Source organism: Numida meleagris, chromosome 11, assembly GCF_002078875.1.
Source record: "Numida meleagris isolate 19003 breed g44 Domestic line chromosome 11, NumMel1.0, whole genome shotgun sequence".
NCBI lineage: Eukaryota > Metazoa > Chordata > Aves > Galliformes > Numididae > Numida > Numida meleagris.
Window position 1 is genome coordinate 9,664,885 of NC_034419.1, and position 16,358 is coordinate 9,681,242.

The 16,358-nt window shown below is 45.1% G+C and overlaps 1 protein-coding gene across 2 annotated transcripts; it reads left to right on the plus strand.

Moving 5' to 3' along the window:
* TPRA1 (transmembrane protein adipocyte associated 1) lies at positions 17–15,911 on the plus strand. Of its 2 annotated transcripts, none has more exons than XM_021409964.1 (11): positions 17–284; positions 4,280–4,481; positions 4,631–4,763; positions 6,539–6,625; positions 8,203–8,275; positions 9,267–9,346; positions 10,492–10,602; positions 11,004–11,064; positions 11,510–11,612; positions 12,246–12,326; positions 13,347–15,911. In XM_021409964.1, the coding sequence occupies exons 2-11, from the start codon at positions 4,303–4,305 to the stop codon at positions 13,579–13,581; spliced, it is 1,143 nt and encodes a 380-aa protein (XP_021265639.1). In that variant the 5' UTR covers positions 17–284; positions 4,280–4,302; the 3' UTR covers positions 13,582–15,911. The 2 variants fall into 2 exon arrangements, with proteins under 2 accessions (XP_021265639.1, XP_021265640.1); XM_021409965.1 differs by having other exon boundaries at positions 85–284; positions 4,284–4,481.

Genomic DNA, 16,358 nt, shown 5'->3' on the forward strand with positions numbered 1-16,358 from the left:
CATTGGCCGGCGCCTCGGTTTCTTTCCGCCTCTCGCGCAGGCCGCGACCTGGGTTGGGCTGTTTTGGGGATCCTCTGTCAATAGTGCTGCTGGGCTCAGCCGAAAAGGCGTTGGCCCGCTGCCCCTGTCTCGCACAGCCGTCTCTCCACCTTGCTGCGCGGCGCTCCCCAGCCGAGCGGAGCTGTGGGACCGGGGCATGGCGGGGCTGGGCCCCCGCGACTGAGAGCTGCAGCAGGAAGGCCGGGCCGGGCCGGGCCGGGTGGGCGCGCTGCGCCCTGCGGCGGGTAGGAGTGGGGCTGGGGCTGGGAGGGTGCTGCAGGAGGGGTGGGGGGTACGGCCTGATTGCGGTCCTCTGAGGCGGTGCGGGGGGGGGGCGGCTCTGTCTTCCTTCTCCCAGGTGGTTTCCCCGCTGCCCCGGCCAGGCTCGGGCCTCAGGGCTGTGCTCTCCTCAAGGCCATTGCGCGGGGCCGTGTAGCTCGGGGTGCTCTGGAACCCTTTGCTTTTTTCAGCTATCCTTAAAGCGAGTGGTTCTCTCTTGTTTGTGTGGAGTGAGGTGTATACGTGCTGCTCCTTTCCTTCCTCTGCCTTCTGTTCGCTGTCTGTCCAGATCAAGAGGAGGAAACCTCTCGGGTATAGCATTCCCCAGCTCGCTCCCAAGCTTGGTGTTCTGTCTGGTTTGGGTTATTGGTGCTTTTGCTGCTTTTCTTTAGTTGCTCTTTTAGCATTGCAGTTCCTCTCTTATAGAGTTTTGTCCCAAAGCAGAAGCGATAACGAAAGCTATAGAGAAGGGACTCGAGTCCTGTCAGGGCAGATATGCCACCTGTTTGTTCCGAGACTGGCATGTGAATGGCAGTGGTTTTGATCTAGGGAGAGATCTGAACAACTGTCTTTAAAGGGAAGCAAAGAAAAAAGGTTTCCACTCCCCTTATAAAGCTATGTAACCTATTGAAACAATGCTTCCATTTAAGCAGGAATCTTCTAAGTGTTGCTCTGTCACACGCATCCAGGTTTTTAGGGAGCAATACAGCCTTGGTGTGGTCTGTGCTTGCAAGATTTTCCAATGCTGTTTTCAGAAAGAAGGAAAACAATCACTTTTACTAAACCTGGAGCTCAGGTAGATGTGTGACCACCTGTGTGTGCCTGGGCTTTGAGACTGCAGAGAATTGCCGGTGACCTGAGCTGCAGATTTCACTGAGCTCAGATATAGTACGTGTTCTGAACCAAAAAGCAGAATCCCCTCGGTAAGAGGCACCTGCCTGCCCAGGAGGTGCAGCTGAGCCTCCCCCAGTGCTGTCACAGTGCCTGGACAGAGAAACACTGTGCAGCCACATCAGGCTCACTTCAGCTGTAGCATAGAAAACTCTTTTTTTTTTTTCCTTTTATTTCCTAGTGTATGGCAGTTCAGGCTGCCTGTCAGAAGGGAGGCCGTGGTTGGGATGCAGGGTGCTGCTGTGTGGCTGTGGGGAGGCTTCAGCTCCTCTGTGTGGGCTGGGCTGGCGGCTGTGGGCAGGGTGTGGTGAGTGATCTCTGGGCTATGCTCAGCTGACCAGGTTATTTCAGATGAGCTGGGGCATGAGTTTGGAGAGTGCAGCAGGGAGCAGTGCTGCTGGGCATGATGAAGCTTAAACATTTCCCTGGCGCCTGTTCCTGGTCCCATTGCTGTGGACTTGTTGCTGGTGTTTTCAGCCAGAACAGGGCAGTTCTCAACATCCTCTCTGTAGTCTTTGCCTGTTAGAAAAGCATGAAGTGTGTTGCCAGATTGGTGGCTCTGGTTGCCCTTTTGTAGCGTATTGGGCATTTTGCTGCTCTGGCTTTGTAGGACACTAGCATCAGGCCATAGTGAGCGGCCTGGCATGGCTTGATTCTGCTTTGCCCTTTGAAACCTTGTGACAGTGCTGACTGTTGCATATGGCCAACACCTCTCCTTATCAGCAGCTTGCTGCTGTTGCGTGATAGTGATGGATTCTAGGGAAAAAGGTTGGAGTCTTGTTCTTTTCCTAAGAACATGTTTATTTTTCCATGTAGTTCTTCTGCAGCTTTATAATCAAACTCTTTTCACTGGGGTTTCCCAGGTCAAATTCTTTGTCCCAGAAGCTGTTAGAGGGTGTGATGGTTCACAGCAGATGTAATTCTCCCCATGCTTTTCTCTATCCTTTCCCAGCATTTTTAAATATCAGAGGAAATAAAAAATTCTTCTGTGTTGGCAAATGTGAATGTATTTGTCTTTGCTGCTACTGAGATGCAGAGATCAGTGAAAGTGTTTCAGAGGAGGAGAATGGAGCAAACTTACAGAAAATCCTCAGTGGTGTCAACTCAGGGGAGTGAGTTACTGGAGGGAAGAGAGGACACTTCTGGGGAAGTCTGCAGTGTGAAGGTTGTTTGCTGGAACCCCCACTAGAACTAGGATTGTTTGGCACAGATATTGCCATCTCAGCACAAAGTTGATTGTTCCAGGTCTCCGTGTGTTTATTTAATGACGTGTCTTGTGCAGCATGGCATATGGCAGTTGCAAAAGAAAATCCCATCCCAGTGAGTATCTGTCAGCATGGGTGAATCAAAGGGAGGGTTTGTTAGCTAGGAGAGGCATGGTACCCATGTCCTCAGAAGATTTAAGATGAATCTCAGCCTCTGAAGAGGAGTCTGTGCCCTGGAGTCCTGAGCAGTTTGTGGGGAAGGTGCTATCAAGCTCCGAAAGCTCCAGAGGGGATACAGGGCTGTGCTTGTTCTTTCTGACCTGTGAGTCATCCCATGCCTACCAGGAAAATGACCTGCTGACTCCTGGCATTGAGGCTGTTGGTTTTGCCATGCCAACCAGGGTTAAATTCAGACAGGGAGATTTTTTCTTTTAAGATGAGTCCTGGATCGACCACAGCACACAGTGCTGTCTCTGGTGATGTGCGTTTCTGGGATGGCAGTTGGTAGAGATTTTTCAGTCTCTATCATCTGCAACCACTTCTCTGGGGAGTGCTGGGAGATGTGATGGGACCTTCGCTTCAGCTCGCTGCTGGTCAAGTGTATTAACAGTGAGAGTTGCTACTTTAGGGTAGAAAGGGGGAAGGATCTGCTGAAGGTGACGCACTGAATGGGGAGTAAGTCAAACTCTAATCCTGCTCTACACTGAGCCAGCATCCACCCAAGCTTCCAAGGTGACCGTGGAATCAAGAGAGAAACTGCAGCTGTCGCTTCTACTGCTACAACACTTACAAAGCCACTGGCATGGACATAAAGCATGTGGAGTTTAATGGAGAGCAGAGTTTCTCTTCGTTTTCTGCAAGGACAGCTAGTAACACAGCAGCATAGGGCCTGGGGGTGGACAGATGGTGGAAAAGATAAGACCGTTCACTCAGGGCAGGCAGTTCAGAGACATTTCAGTAGGAGAATGGGAAGCTCTGTCTTGTCTTTTATCCAGGTGCCTGGAGAGGGGTAAGGTAGAGCAGGCCAAAGAACCAAGCACCACGACTCGTTCTGAGTTCATAGCTCTTTGCTGCCTGAGAGTTTAACGTGAAGGAAAACACATCCGATAGGACAGCTCCTGGGTCTGGGTTTGTGAACTCCCAGTGTGCATGCAGGTGCTGATTGGTGTCTGAAAGGTGCAGTGTGATCTAGACAGGAGATGTGAAGAAGATGGAGAACCTTCTGCTAGCAGGGTTATAGGAAGATGCTAACTTTACACATCTTTACTGTTCTGCTTAAAATCAGAGTAGTTCTGGTGTCTTGCAGAGAGAGAAAAATGCTGAATTTTGGCTTTTTTTGGCGTTGCTTTCTGAATATAGTCCATACAGTCCCTGTAGGTAAAAGTATGTGAGGCTCTGGCTGAAGAGTTGGTAAAACCAATGGGTTTTAACTATGAGCCTTCACTTTTCCTTTACTGTTGTAGAAATTAATTTGTTGACTTCTTGGGCTTGGGAACTAGAATAATTGATGCTCTGATGCAGCAGGATTTTTCTGTCTGATGATGCCATGTATTGCTGCTGAGTTTTGATTTCTTCTATCAATCTGCCAAGGCTCAAATGATCACTGCTTTGAAGGTGCATCTTACTCTGATACAAGATGTTGATTTTATACTGTCTACCCTAATGGCTGTGTGCAGAGTGAAGGCAGGTGTTATTCTGTTGTGTAATGCAGTCTTTCTGATTATAATAATTTCCTGTAACAAGCAGGAAGCAGTTGTGCAGAGGCCTAATGGAAGGGATATGCTTTTTTAGCTCTGACTCACAGCTGATTTAATGTTCCCTTTTCTCTGCTGCTGTTGTCCTGTGCCATGTTTGACCTGAACAAGCAAGAAGGCAGGCATTCCAGTCCATGATGTCCATGATGAGATTCTCCATGTCTGACAACATCACACGCTCTACTGCCCTGGTGACAGCACTAGATAATGTGACAACTTTGTCTCCAGCAACAACGCAGGCAATCAACGGCACGAACATCACGGTGCCACACAAGTGCCTGCTGCTGCTCTACGAGGACATTGGGAAGTCCAGGTGAGAAAGAGAAAATGGGATCCCAGTCTGACACTGGGCCAGGGGAAGGAGCTTGCTTTCTCACAGTTGGGTGTGAAGGGGCTGGGGCTGGTACCTTGCCTTCTAGGTGCTGAAGAACAGGAAAAAAATGTTTTATTTACTTTTTGCAGAGTCCGCTACTGGGATCTTTTGCTCCTGGTTCCCAATGTGCTTTTCTTTATGTTTCTTCTCTGGAAGCTGCCCTCTGCCAGGGCCAAAATCCGGGTCACTTCCAGCCCAATCTTCACTACATTCTACATACTAGTGAGTACTGCCGTGTGCTATTGAACTGATTGATGGAGTGAGTGTTCTTTATTACCACTCTTGAACAGTATCACTGAACCAGTGGAGAGAGAGCCTAGACCAAATCTCGCAGTTGAAGGTGTGCTACCAGGAATAGACTTTTCACTGTTTGAACTCTGCTTTTCAGCTTCTGGTAATGTCCATATCTGAATATAGGTGGATTTTATTCTATGGTGATGTTTTTTCCCTACTCGCCTTTTTCTGTTACGTTGCTGTCTTGGAATCTAGCATTTTATGTTTTCCTTATTCCTTGCAGTAAGTCACATGGCACGAAACCAGTATCTCACTGAGTTCATGTACCTGAAACGCTGGAGAATAATAAACAGGTCCATACACAACTGCTCCAAAATTAAAAAATATTACTAGCAATTTCCAGTCTGGATTTAGGTCTTCCTTTGTATTTCTAGTAATACAGGGAAGGTCAGTAAAAGGCTCCTTCTGAAGTCTTTGAGAAACAAAACTCAGAAACCAAAGGGAAGGAAAAAGTGAACTGACTTTCTGCTGTTGACTCTTTCAAAACAGCATGAGAAGTAGAAAGTGACGAAACAGTCTTAGAGAAAAGTGCTTTTCACTCAGTTTGATCTTCTGGATTATGTTGTTTGGAAATAAGTATGTTCAGTGAGGATTTCCTTTCAGAGGGCTGTTTGTCACAGTCTGAAGGAATGCTTTCTTGTGGAGTCAGTGATTAAAGCTAAGCTGATAGCTTTGCAAGAGTCTCTGCCTATTTAGAGGAAAACACACCCTTTTTGCTTCCTCTCTGAGTTGTTGCTGCTCCAGAACCCTTCTGTAGGACCCTTCTTTTTTGGTCAGTGTTTTGTGCAAGTTTTCCACTCCAAGAGTGGAATGTAACACTGTTATTCTTTTGAGCTATTTGCATCTCCTCTTCCTCTAAGGAGGAAGCGTTCTGCTGTAGGTGGCTTATTGGTTGATTCCATTCTCCATCCATTTTGAAATCAGATTGTGCTTTTCATTCTGCGATAGATAGATATGGCAGTTTCATACCTTCATCATTAGTATAAATAAGCCTGTAGCTTGGAGAATTGCATCTGGAAAAATCTGCTTTCTCAGAGAGTACGACTGAACGACAAAGGATAGATATATCCAACTGAGCTCTTAATTGCATACTATGGCTGTGGCAACACAGAGAATGGCGGATTAGCCTTGCTGAGCTCTGTGCTGTCATGCTTAAATGGTATGAGCTGACTTGGTTATCTAATACTGCACTGTGCAGGAGGCTAAGATGCTTTAAAGCTGTTATCTGCGTTGCCTTATCTTTTGCATTCCTGAGCATTGTCAGTGTTGAGTGAAAAAAACCAACCGTGTGGATTTCAGCTTTATCGCTGATCTGAAATGCAGTAGTTGGTATCAAGTGGCTTCTGTTACCTGATGGGATTGGTTTATTCAGTCATACCGAGCACTTGATCTTCTAATTTGGAGAGATGTATTTTTTTGTCTGATTGCCCCCAGTGAACTGAAAGGTGGGGAGAATGATTGCTTGTAAAAGCATCGTTGTAAAGGAGTGTTTAATCTGACAGCTGAAGAAATGTGCACCTTCCTAAACTCTAAGCCAGTATTCCTATACCTGACAAGCCTTCAGGAAATTAAATATGTTATGCAAAGTCCCCAGTTATCAGGCTTCAAAGCTGGCCTGGAAACAGTATTCCAAAAAGGTGTCTGATCACTACTGCATATGTGCCTTTTGACCTGAGCTCTTTTTTGCTACTTTTTTCATGTAGGTGTTTGTGGTGGCTTTAGTTGGTATTGCCCGTGCTGTTGTCTCCATGACTGTGAGTGCCTCTGATGCTGCCACAGTTGCTGATAAGGTAGGTACAGTGCTCGTTCTAGAGGCTCTGCTTTGTGTAGTTGTGGCCATGGTGTTTTGCTACTGCTTCCCGTTTATGTGCATGCAAGAAGAATGTTTTAACTCGCAGTGCTCATAGCTATGTTTACTATGAAATCCTGTTTGGCTGGCTGTATCTAAGCGATCACAACCTCTAAAGCTGTGAAACAATGGATTTCCTAATTTAGACACACAAATGGTGGTAAAACTTTCCTGTTTCAGAGATAGAAAGCTCTGCTTTGCGAGAGCTAAACATTCAGATACCTTTAGCGGATAGGCAGAGTGTGGCCTTTGATGTTCTTGCTCTATTTGAAGGGCTCTTGGAAAAATACTGAACTTTATTGTAGTGAAAGCAAATAAAACTACTTTTCCTTTTTGTCCTGATAGCTGAACGTCCTTGCAGTTACTTTGAGCACAGGGTGAACCCTTAACAAACAGGAAATAGCCTTGTATGTGCTGTTCCTTTGTAATTGTTTCAGTTGCAACAGAGTGTTACCTAAAAGCTCTGCTGATCTTGAGGTGCTGGAGGGAGAAGAGCCACCTGCAGTGTACAGATCTTCTGCCTTGCCTGTTGAGGATCTGCATGGTTGTTTTGCTTTTCCCTTTAATGTTTCCTGTCAGAGCATTTTAAGGCACTGCTTGTTATGAGTGGCTGGATGTTTGTAGCATTTTCATTCACCTCTGTTGAACAGAGAGAAGTCCAGGACTTGAAAAATGGAGAAGAGATGAGAAGTTGCTTTTTTCAGCTCTGCTGGTACTGCTGCAAAGTGCAATTGCTGAGAAGTTGTGCAGAAGGACAGACACTGTTATTTTTTTCCCACAGAGCCCTCTTCTGTTATTTTTTTTGTGTATATGAGAAAAAGAAAAATAACACATATTTCTCTTGTGTTAAAAGCATCTTATCATTTACCTCTTAATATCTGTGTATTTTCAAAACAGTGCCATTGAGAGCTTGGAGAAAAAGGATTAATAAGCCAGAATCTGGGTTCTTGTACCCACGTTTGATTTATTGCATGATTATTGCATGACTTTCCAGAAAGTCCCTTTACCTGCTGTTTATCTGGTCTTGTTTCACCAAAAAGAATATGAGAAAGAAAATGACAAACTGGAAACTATTAAATGCAGAGTTGAATATACTCTAGATTTGAGGACCACTGTCTTTAAAGGAGGACATAAGACTGAATAACTTTACTTTAGAATTTAGGAATTGGCCCAGTTTGATGTTATAGTTTTAAGATCATTTTGGGTTGCTTCTCCTTGAGCATACGGCAAAAAAGTGCATGTGTATGACAAGCGACAGGTCTGTAAGTGTGGCAGATCATGGCCACATTGTCTCTCTGCAGGTATGCTGTTTGCTTGCTCTCACACAAGTGTTCTGTCCAGGCAAGGTCAGAGCTTGAGACAAGTGTAAAATAAGCATCCTACAAAGCGTGAGGAAAGTTTGTAGAAATAGCCTGCTCCATTGAGCGGCAGCCATCTGGGGTAGAGAATGGAATTTTCTGTATTAACTTGTAATCTGGCTCCTTCTAATCATGTTTGTCTGATTTCTTTATGCCTCAGATCCTGTGGGAGATCACAAGGTTCTTCCTTCTGGCTATCGAGCTGAGCGTGGTGATTCTAGGCCTTGCCTTTGGTATGTGTCAGGAAGTTTGCTGAGTGCTACGAATGCTTCCTATTCCCTTCCTTTCCACAGAGGCTACATCTGTAAGCGTGTAAGTTAAGGAGCTCTAGAATAAAGACAGAAGACAAACTGGACAGTTTGTTTGAAACGGTTGAAAGCCTGGTTACATTTACAGTTCTGCTATTTGTGCAGTTTCAGGGTTTATTGGAGCTTTGTTTGTCCTGCATGTGGTGAAGGAGTGTATGACATGTGAAGAAGACCTTTATACAGAGATCAGCTGTGTGATCTTTGCATAAAACACATCTTATTTAAGATGGTTATGTTTGAGAATACTTCTGTCCCCTCACCCTTGTTTAGTTTGATTCTGTCCTGGCCTCATTCAAGTCGTTTAACTGTACCTGCAGTCTGTCACTCTGCATTCAGTTGTACGAGTGAAAATACTGTTTGGAACACCTCTTGCTGTGGGTCAGAGGTGGAGGAGAGGGAATTTTATTGGTGTCTCTGCCACGTCTGCAGTTGAGACATGAGCACTGGTTCTTCCCAATTTAGTGAGATCGTAAAATAATTTAGGTTAGAAGGAGCTTTTGGAGATTGATTGCTCCAAGATGTCCCACTGCAAATATTTCTAGGTTGTTAGGCCTTTCTTCCTCTAACCCATTCTCCTATCACTGTTTTTCCTGAAAAGAAACTACAGTCTGTCTGTGTAGCTGAAAATGGAGTCATTCCTGCTTTTTTATTTTGCCTCTTAACCCCAGTGAAAGAACTTGTTTTATTTTCTGAATATTAGTGTGGGCAGAAAGAAAGCAAGTTAAAAGCTACTGTTTTACAAGTTTTGTTTTGTGTTTAAAAGGATCGGCTCTCCAAGTGGAAGCAGTTATCAAGGGTCATGTGAACTCGAGCCTTCTCTTGAGGGCCTCCAGAAATGCAAATGTTTTGTTGTATTGTTTTGAGGAGAACTGATCTTTAGCACATCCCGAGTCACATCTGTATTCCTTAATTCCAGGTCACCTGGAGAGCAAGTCGAGTGTGAAGCGTGTTCTGGCGATCACTACAGTGCTGTCTCTAGCATATTCTGTCACTCAGGTGAGTGTGTTAAGAGCAGAAGAGGTTAATTGGCTTGCAGTCAGGTGTGGGGCTCCTTCCTGGAATGTGGGGAAAGTAGCAGCTTTGCTCTTTGGACTAGGTTGTGGGGGAAGACTGCGTTCTTGTGGTAGTGTATGAGGATCCCCAGAGTATACACTAGACCATATCACCCTGTCCTCCTCATGGCGTGAATGGCTCAGCCAGGTCAAGAAATAAGGTGGAAATTTAGATGGATGGTTTTGTCCACTAAATCTTGGAACAAGAGTTTCTCAAATCTGTGCCACAAATTTTGAATCTAGCTTCAAGTGCAATGCAAACTAGGTGGAGACAGCCTGAGTGTGCTCATCAGGCTGTGCACTGTGATTCTTGTCTCCTTTCTCTTGAGCTGAGAGCTCTTGCTTCCCTTCAAACTGGCAGCTGGCTTGCTAGCTCCATTTATTAGCTCAGTCCATCTCTCTGGACAATGCAGTATGTGTCTGGTGTTACTCTTTTCATTGGTATGTAAGTGGTCATTGTGCCTCTATTTGAGGCAGTACCAGAACAACACACAGACAACTGTTTAGTGATCAGGCCTTGTGTGCAGGGGCAGTGAGCTGATCATTACCACATGATACTTAATCAGGCATCTACAGCTCAAACATTTGATATGCTAGATCTGGGTTCAGTAATGTTTAGAAGTGTTTTTCTCTCTCCACTGTCTGTGTGGTAGCTTCTGTTCTTAACCATTTTTCAGAGATTCAAGTGAAGGAGGCAGTCTCCTTTCCCAGCTCTTACACAAGTGCAAGCATTTTTATTCTGGGTATAGCAGGAAAGGTGTACTTTAGAGATTGGAATGGAACTCTGTTTTGAACAGATGGCTGATTGCATCCACTCTCCTCCTTTCACTCTGTCTCTTTTTATGGAATATCATTGATACTGTTTTCCTTTAGATACTCATTCTCGCCACTTTGTTCCCCTCACATCTTGTCTTCTGTTTCTTCCTCTTCTCCTGGATGAACTTAACTTCACCTGAGCAGGGCAACATTTGTGTCTCAGCTGGCAGAGTCAACTTTTATTTGAACTTTAAACATAATCTCTTTGGTACAGACAGCCATTGTAATGAGAATGCTGACAACAATATCGTGATGGTGCCATTTCTTTCCTAGGGGACCTTGGAAATCCTATACCCTGATGCTCACCTCTCAGCTGAAGACTTCAACATCTATGGCCATGGAGGGAGACATTTCTGGCTTGCTAGCTCTTGTTTCTTCTTTCTGGTGAGTATGAGGCACATGTTAAATACTTTGTCAGCCTCTTTATATTTTCTAAATGGGACAGAGAGGATGATTTGAGTATAATAGAGCCCTGGGCCCTTCCTGCCTGATAGGCAGTGCAGCACTGATGTTTTTCATGAGGCAGGGAAGCTGAAGCAATAAAGGTGTAAACTGCAACAGCTGAATCCCAGCTGAACTCAGGTGAGGAACCTCACTCCCCTGTTTCTCAGTGACCAGCCTTTGTCTGCTGGTGACGTGAGATGTGGAGCTCTCACATCTGCACTGGGTTTAATAATGGGGGCCTGTGCCCCTGACTTGAGACATCTAGGAAGTTCATGACACCATGTACTGCCCCTCCAAGGCTTCCTGGCCAGAGAACATTTTTTTTTTTTTTGTCTCAACAGGTCTATTCCTTTGTGGTGGTTCTTCCAAAAACTCCTCTTAAAGACCGGATTTCTCTGCCATGTAAGTGACTGTGGTGTTTTCATCATGTAAATGGGGCGGCACCAGGATAAAACATAAATGGGAGATTAAGAGGTTCCTGTATGTGATTGTGCTATGGATGCATCCTGCTGTCTCGGGGTACAACTTCTGATTCAGGTGTGGAATTCTTTATTTGTCTATAATGTCTTTGTATGTGTTGCCAGGGCCACATGCTTTCATGCTTTCAAAACTCATTTTCTGTGTGTTTGCATGCATACACATGCAGGAGGATATGTTTAGCCCTTTATGCCTCTGTCAGTCCCGGCAGCATGGGACAGAAAAATTTGATCTTAAGAGTTTATAAACCACCAAGGTCCTGAACTGCTTACATCGAGTTTGCTGTCTCTATCAAACAGAACCTACTATTTGTACTGTGCTGGTGCTTATGAGGTTGAGCTTTATCTTGATGTCTGTGTCTTTCTCACAGCCAGGAAGAGTTTTTATGTTTATGCTGGGATCTTGGCAGTGCTGAATCTGGTGCAGGGTCTGGGCAGTGCCCTTCTCTGTGTGGATATCATAGAAGGACTGTGGTATGTATGTTGGGGAAGGAGTCTGTAGCCTGCTTTCTAATGTTGTATTTGTGTCCTTCAATGTTGTCTGTCTCAAGAACACAAATTTCTACAGCATTCCTAATGAGGAATAATGCTATTGTTTCTGTTTCATGGGGGGGGGGAAAAGTCTGGAAACTCATAATTGGGAGGTCCTTGGAGCTGCATGTTCCACAGTGGTCTTGAAGTGGTGAACAAGAGCAACAGTGTGTGTCCACTGATGCCTGGTCATTGGCTTGTTTCATAGGTAATAGGTGAGCAAATAGCCTGTTTACTAGAAATAACATGAAGATACCTTTAGTCATACCTGGAGTCTCATTCTGCAGGGATCAGTCATTTTCCATGAGTCAAAACTGGGAGCACTGAGGCTCTGCTTTGAGTCACATCCTGAGACATGGCATGGTTCCCTTTCAGAGTGTCTAGGAGCAGTGACATGTTCACAGCAACATCTCTTACTTTGCATCAGTCCAAATTTGTTTAGCACAATACTTGTGCTCTGCTTGGATGCTCTTAAGGGAAATAGAATCATTTCTTCTGGGTGGATGTGGCTGGGGTTGTCCAGCTGTATTGTGTTGGAGTCCTAAACACCTTCATGTTCCCTTTTGCTTTTGACAGCTGTGTTGATGCTACTACGTTCCTTTACTTCAGCTTCTTTGCACCTCTCATCTATGTGGCATTCCTGAAAGGCTTCTTTGGGTGAGTAGCAGGAATGGGGGTTTAGGGAGTATCTGTTGTTATTTCATTGTTCTGTGTCAGATTGTTTTCCATCTGTAGGATAAAGGCAATGACTGGAATGCCAGTTAGGGAGCTAGTGTTTCATTCCTGGCTTTCTGATTTTCTTTTGTGGCCCTGCACTGGCCATTTCTATCCAAGACTCCATTGTGTACGTAGTAGAGCCAGCAGTTCTATTCCTCTCAAACTTTTCTGATGGTCGCTTCAGTGTCTATGTCCTATTTAGTGCAAAGTTCTGCTGCTGAAGACAGTAACTAAATGGTTAGTGAGGGACTGTGTCCTGGCAGATGAAGCTGGCTCTGAGTGGGTTTTTAGGGGGTTTACTGGTTAAGTAACCCCTTGGCTTGAGGTTCCTGTTCAATGGACCAGTCACCAGTTGAAGGCTTTGGTGAGTGTTGATTTCTGGGTCGGGGGTGCCGCCGTGTGGCCACTCATGGGAGATGCACGTTGATAGGAAAGTGCTTTAGTGTAAGCTGTATGTTTTATTGTCCGTGAGCAAGAGACATCAATCAGGCTTTAGAAGAACTAAGAAAAGAAAGTACTCCTAAAATATCAAAATGCGTTTGATGTCTTCTGAAATCAGAACAGTATCTGGAGATAGAGATAGAAAGTGCTGATTTGCCAGTGTTTGTGTTTTGATTTTCTTGTTGCACACAAATGGAATGTTTGCTGTAAAGTCCAGTGATGCCTGGGTGCTGTTCTCAGTAATTCAAAACTCACAGCGAGGAGAACGTGCTCACAACACCGATGTCAGGACTCTGCTGTTTTTATTTCCCCCAGGTAGCCGAGTCCAAAGCTACAGTTAGCATTGTTTCATGGCTGTTATTCCAGTGTGACTATATCCAGAGTGAAAGCTAATATGAAAAGTTCTTTAATACTTAAATACATGTTGTTTCAGTGCTGCTGAGTTTCAGTTAAGGGTAAGTGGCTGGTATGAGATATTGCATTGCTTAAATGTGCGTTTTAAATCCTTAATGACTCTAGGTCTGAGCCGAAGATCCTTTTCTCCTACAAGTGTCAGGTGGATGAACCTGAAGATGTGGATGTGCACCTACCCCATGCTTACGCTGTTGCCAAGAAGGAAGGAATGGATTCTGGGTTCTACTCAAGCACTCAGATTGATACCACCGCCTACCTGGATGACGTGGCCTCTATGCCGTATCATGTGGGCAGCATCAACAGCATAGACAGCGATCGCTGGAAAGCCATCAATGCCTAAGGCAGGGCTACCCTCTGCACCTGATGCCTCATTTTCCCTTATAAACTCCCTGATACTGCAGATGTTAGGATGTCCACTGGAAATCTATTCATTGCTATCTGCCGTGGCTTTCCTCTTTTCCTTAGGATTTCTGAAACCTACCATGGAACTAAGTTGACAGCCTTTTTGGAAAGAACGTTTTTTTTTTTGTCACTGCCTGAGAACACTTTAGAACAGTCCTGTTCATAAACCTATAAACACCGAACCTTCCTGATTCTTTGTGTTCCAGATGTGAATATGACCCAGAAGACAGGCCTGACTGGCACCTCTTGCTTTTCAATGACTGACAGCACTTGTCTACCAACTAAGGGAATGTCATTTAGACACTGTTGATTTGACCGCTGTATTCTACACATATATAGAGAGATTGGTGGTTTAAACCAAAGTTGGTTTTTCTGGGCTTTCTCAAGCAGCGCAGTTGTCTGGATCTTGTCATAACAACGGCACAGGCAGCGACAGCAGTGTCCAAATGGGGAAGCTGCTGAGTTGGACTCATCTCTGGTTTCAGTGAATGCTAATGAAAACTGTGAATTGCAATTGTTAGGAGTTGAAAGGATTGTGTTCTGAGTGTGTGGGAAGGAGAGGTGTGAAGAGAAATGAACTGTCCAGTCTATCCTAGGGCTGTTTTGGGACACATGCTAGTAGCTTGCAGCGTGTGTGTGAGCTGACAGAACAATAAAGAGGGTCATGGAGGGTGCTGTGAAGGAAGAGGCTGTCTCTGCTGATGAAGGCTTCAGAGACATTCAGATGCTTGAGGCAGAGCAGAAGCTGATGAATCTGAGCTGTCAGTGACTAGTGACTGGGAGCTCTCAAACACCACAGGCATCTTAGGATCAAATTGGCTGGTGTTCTAGGTTGGTAGGCAGGTGGGAGATGGATGCTCTGATATAGCTTCTGTGGTAGTGTCCTCTTCTGTTGCAGTTCAGATTCCCAGACTTCTACTGGCTTTAACAGGCTTTTCATCTTGATGCATTGAAAATACTTATGGGCATGTGAAGTGGGGTTCATTTCAAAACTATCTGGAACTTCTTAATCTCTTCCACACTGGAATAGGGACTGTTGTCAGAGCTGTTTGGCATGCAGTTCCAAGACATTTTGTTCCAATCCAGGGACTGTTCAGCTGATAGCTGCAATAAACTGGTTTCTGAGACAGACTGTGCTCTCCAAGGATGAAGAGGTTTATTCTTCTAGCTTTGGGGAAGTCAGCTTTGGGGAACCTACCTGAGTCATCTGGGTAGGCGGAGATCTACTGCAGGCAATAACAACTTCCCATTAGAAATAGTACAAAGAGGGAATTTGAAACATTTCAGCACTGTGCATCTCTTGCCCCAACTCACTGCTGTTCCTGAAAAAGAATATTGGGGTGAGAGTTCTTGGGCAATCATTGTGCAGGGTGCAGCATGGAGGTATCAGTTTAGATCAGGAGTGGGTGTAGGGAAAGCATTTCCCACTGCAGGGAAAGAAACAGTTTGGATAAGACCACGAGGTTCCTATCAGTTGCCAAAACTATGCAGGCCCTTTGCTTATCTCTTTTTCGTTAATGAGCAATGCAGCCCCTCTGTTCTGCAGCCTGGGGACTTTGCCCTGCAGGCTTCTGAGTAGCACTGACACCATTAATAATAAAAATGTTTTAAATTCCACGAAACACTTCTTTTATCTTGTCAAATGAGAAAGACTTCCATGTATGAGAGCTGAAGTGTCTAGCCTTTCACATTTTCCCTGCTCGTAATGACTATGAAAGGGTGGACAAGCAACTGGCCAGGCCAAGTTAGTCCTTGCCACATTCGAGAAGTGTTCTGTGCTCCTCCTGTTGCTTGCTGTGAATCTGCCTCAGCCACAGGTTACTTGTAAAAGGGATGGATGATGTGTTGCCTGAATTGCCCTGCTGCTGCTCTTAGTGTGGCTCTGATCCTGAGCGGCTGTTAGCAAGTGTGGGGAAACCAGCAGAGCTTCCCTGGAGTTGGTTGGCCTTGGACAGGTCTGAAAGCTTTGAATGTCTAAGCAGATCACTTGTGCAGGTGGCCAGCGTGTCCACCCTGTCCCTTGCTAGCAGGACTCCAGTATTTCTGGAGTGTTCCGTGTTCTGCTGCTGGGGAGCTTCTGTGCCAGGTCACGGACTGACCTTCCTTCTGGTGTATTTCTATGTGTATATAATGCTTCGGGCCGTATTCACAATGGTCCTTCAGCAGAAGTGTGTTGTGTGGGGGGGGGTGTGTGTAAAGAGTCTAAATATAGAATAAATGTCTATTTTTGTTTGTAAAATAAAGAAATAAAGTGAAGTTTGGCATAAATGGTTATACTTTTTTTTTCCTCAAATGCTCCATGTTATGGAGAAAATCATTTTCAGAATTAAAAAAAAAGAAACAAGTTTGGCAGATATTAATGGAATTACATGGTGCCTTTCTGTAAGAGACAAACTTTTCCACTCTGGGAAGCCTAGGACAGCAGATGACTGCAGAGACTGCTCTTCAGCTCTAAGCAATTGAGTGAAGCCTTGCACTTTCCTCCATAACTATATCTTGCTGTTCCCATGTGCTGCCAGCATCAGGGGCTCTCTGCTGTAGGTCAGGGTTTCTTCCTTAGGAAAAAGCCTGTGTGGGGGTGTGGCCTGTTAATGGGCTTTTTCAGTTCAAGAAATGAGTGTCATCAGATGAGATGGGCAGGTGACGGGATAGAAATACACAGCTGTGAGGGAGGAACTGCTCTGTGCTTGCCTCGCTTATGCTTCTTCCTCTGTG

Coding starts and splice junctions, on each gene's coding strand:
- TPRA1 (XM_021409964.1), top strand. CDS start 4,303: ATGATGTCCATGATGAGATTCTCCATGTCTGACAACATCACACGCTCT. Junction 10,603..11,003: donor GCTCTTGTTTCTTCTTTCTG/GTGAGTATGAGG, acceptor TTGTCTCAACAG/GTCTATTCCTTTGTGGTGGT. Junction 11,065..11,509: donor AGACCGGATTTCTCTGCCAT/GTAAGTGACTGT, acceptor TCTTTCTCACAG/CCAGGAAGAGTTTTTATGTT.